This window comes from Rhinoderma darwinii, chromosome 10 (genome assembly GCF_050947455.1).
Source record: "Rhinoderma darwinii isolate aRhiDar2 chromosome 10, aRhiDar2.hap1, whole genome shotgun sequence".
NCBI classification, from domain to species: Eukaryota; Metazoa; Chordata; class Amphibia; order Anura; family Rhinodermatidae; genus Rhinoderma; species Rhinoderma darwinii.
In genome coordinates, this window is record NC_134696.1 from 100265918 (window position 1) to 100269581 (window position 3664).

Consider the following 3664-nt stretch of genomic DNA (forward strand, 5'->3'; position numbering starts at 1 on the left):
AAGTATTGAATAGACCAATGAAATGTAAGGGAACGGCTTAAAGACAAAGAATAACCCAAAAACCAAATAAAACCCTATGGTTCGGTTCAGGACACAAAGGGCCAAATGCCCCCCTGGCCTCTGCAATCTATGGGACACCAGCACTTTAAAATGGGTTCTCATCTAGTTTTCCCAGACAGCAGATCTGCATTTATGGTCCAGGGGATGTATCACAGTAGATTTGCCGTTCAGGAGTCTGAAAAAGCTTGATGAATGTCACAGTTAGGGCAGATACAGACGGACGTTGCGTTTTTGCACGCGCAAAAACCATTTGACAGCTGCGTGTGTCATCCGTGTATGATGCGCGGCTGCGTGATTTTCGCGCGGCCGCCATCATAGAGATGAGGCTAGTCGACGCCCGTCACTGTCCAAGGTGCTGAAAGAGCTAACTGATCGGCAGTAACTCTTTCAGCACCCTCGACAGTGACTACCGATCCCAATATACAGCAACCTGTTAAAAAAAAAGAAAAAGTTTGTACTTACCGAGAACTTCCCGGCCGTTGCCTTGGTGACGCGTCCTTGGTGACGCGCCTCTCTTGACATCGGGCCCCACCTCCCTGGATGACGCGGCAGTCCATGTGACCGCTGCAGCCTGTGCTTGGCCTGTGATTGGCTGGAGCTGTCACTTGGACTGAATTGTCATCCCGGGAGGTCAGACTGGAGGAAGAAGCCGGGAGTTATCGGTAAGTGAGAACTTCGGTTTTTTTTTACAGGTTCATGTTTATTGGGATCGGTAGTCACTGTCCATGGTGCTGAAACAGTTTAACTCTTTCAGCACCCTGGACAGTGACTATCTCCTGACGTCGCGTACCGGAAATTTTTTTGCCGGGATCGGCCGAACCCGGTGAAGTTCGGTTCGATTGTCCGGGTTCGCTCATCTCAAAGACACTCCATTTGGATGTTTGGAAACAGAAAAGCACGTGGTGCTTTTCTGTTTACATTCATCCTTTTGACAGCTGGTGCGCTGTTTCAGTCGGTTCGCACGGAAGTGCTTCCGTGCGACCTGCGTGGTTTTCACGCACCCATTGACTTCAATGGGTGCGTGATGCGCGAAATACGCGGAGATATTGAACCTGTCGCGTTTTTTGCGCAGCAGACAAACGCTGCGCAAAAAGCACGGACTGTCTGTACTGCCCCATAGACTTGTATTGGTCTTTGCGTGGCGCGTGAAAACCACGCGGCCCGCACGGACCGAATACACGTTCGTGTGAATCCCCCCTTAATCCTTCTTCTGAACTAGAAATTGTGTCCTTACCCTGCTCAGACTCCATTACCCTATGACCACAACTCAAAATTGATATTTTTTCAGAACAGTCCTGATTCTGAGAATATTAAAGGAATAAGGCCCACGGAGGGGCAGGTATGGTCCTATAAAAATAGGTGGTTTAGGGTGTGTCATTAGCGGACAAGGGGGTGGAGCTTAGTCCCGTCTCTGTTTAGCATGTCTAAATATACAGCAAACATGATTTTGGAAAAAAAAATTGGAAGAGGGTAAAGTAAAACCAGAAATGGAAAAAAAAATGTTATTCAGCACCCTGGGAAAGCTGGGTGACAACCGAGATGGTCCGCATTATAGGTCCTACTTGGATTGTCACCAAGATTTCCCAAAATCTTCAACCCCAAATCTGTCAGTAATGCAATTCTGTGACCAAGAGGGAATTTATCATTACATAACTAAACAACTTTGCCGTTCGGGAGTCTAAGAAAGTAGGGTGATAACCAAAATGGTAGCTGTAATTGTAAATTAGTACAAATTGTGAAGGATATAAGCCGATGTGCCTGAGAATGGGGATATGCAAAAAGGGACATATACTGTATACACACATACAGTACATGGATCTCTTAAAGGGTTAAAGAAAATGAAGCCAAGATCCACATGACCCCATTGTACAAAGTTTTAAAGTTCATATTTTTATTTCCCATCATCCCATCCACACTTCTGATGAATATATTACCGAGTACAAGCCTGGCTAATGTTTACCAGGGAAAATGACAAGATCGTGGTCAGTTCATGCGCTGCCGCTGACGGGGGAGCACAATGAAGTTGCTGGGGTTCCTATGTCTTCTCTCACTTTATTTGGGACGAGGTGAGTGCAAAACTGCAATTAGGGTTGGCGACAGGGGTGGCAAATTTAACAATTCCCCATAGCCACCATCTTCTAGGGAACCCCTCAAGGAAGCGACCTCCAGGAGCAAAGCAAATTTGCCAATGACCCCTTTAGTGCCCTGGACCACCAGGGAGTATAAAATGTACCCCTTAGATCCCTAGGGAAAACAAAATGTACCCCTTCACTGCCTCAGCCCACTAGGGAATATAAGATGTACCCCTTCAAAGCCTTAGAGCCCTATGGAATACAAAATGTACCCCGTTACTGCCTTAGCCCACCAGGGATTGTAAAATGTACCCCTTCACTGCATCGCCCGACCAAGGAAAACAAAATGTACCCATTCACTACCTCAGCCCACGAGGGAATATAAAATCTACCCCTTCACTGCCTCAGCCCACCAGGGAATATAAGATGTACCCCTTCACTGCTTCAGCCCACCAAAGGATATAAGATGTACCCCTTCACTGCCTCAGCCCAAAAGGGAATATAAAATATACCCCTTTACTTCCCTAGCCCACCAGATTGTAAAATGTAGCCAATCACTACCTTAGACCATCAGGAAATGGAAATTGTACCCCTTCACTGCCTCAGCCCACCAGGGAATATAAAATGTAATACAAGGGGGAGGAAACCTCCAGCTCACCAGCTCGCCTCCTGACAGTCCTGCTTCGCCCGGATCTCCGCAACGGTCCACGGTAGGCAATGGTACAAAAAGAAAAGATTTGATCCAGCGCTGCAGTGATGTACTTTAAAAAGGAACGTATTCCCAATTTTATTGGTATCAAAAAACTTGTTTAAAATTTCGATAACAGGCTTGGCGTCAAGGCAGTATTAGGTAGGTGTAATGGGCCTACGCGTTTCGAGCACGGCTGGTGCTCTTAGTCATGGCATTCATGAATGCCATGACTAAGAGCACCAGCCGTGCTCGAAACGCGTAGGCCCATTACACCTACCTAATACTGCCTTGACGCCAAGCCTGTTATCGAAATTTTAAACAAGTTTTTTGATACCAATAAAATTGGGAATACGTTCCTTTTTAAAGTACATCACTGCAGTGCTGGATCAAATCTTTTCTTTTTGTACCAATATAAAATGTACCCATTCACTATTTTAGTTTACTCGAAAATGTACAAATAACTCTTTCTCAACTGTCTGGAATTGGTAAATGGGGGGCTAATTAGCTTTTTTGCCCAGGGCACCATGTTTTGAATTACATCAGCCCTGGGTACCCCCATTACAATGCCTTTTAAGCTTATACAGTGGACCACCTGATATGTGCCTCCCGTCTTCTGGAGTTTCTAGCCTTATTGCATTATTATTGAACTGATTTGCAGATACAGGTGGTCACTGGAGAATTCCTCTGACGGACTAATTGATAGTGGCCCCGCAATGTTAACAAAATAATTTTCCTCTTGTAAATATACAGCATACAGCAGCCAAGATCTCAGCAACACAAGATCTACAGAAGTATTGAACAGAATAGCAGAACATTCCATTATGCTCTCAGCTGATATTGA

General features: G+C 45.6%; 1 protein-coding gene across 1 annotated transcript in view; it reads left to right on the forward strand.

The window, feature by feature from the left end:
- The first annotated feature begins 2035 nt into the window (after positions 1-2035).
- LOC142662266 (phospholipase A2 inhibitor gamma subunit B-like) overlaps positions 2036-3664 on the forward strand; it is a 9429-nt gene continuing 7800 nt past the window's right edge. The window contains exon 1 of the mRNA XM_075840394.1: positions 2036-2126. Within this exon, the coding sequence (XP_075696509.1) occupies positions 2078-2126 (49 nt within the window). The 5' untranslated portion in view covers positions 2036-2077. The remainder of the gene's footprint in view (positions 2127-3664) is intronic.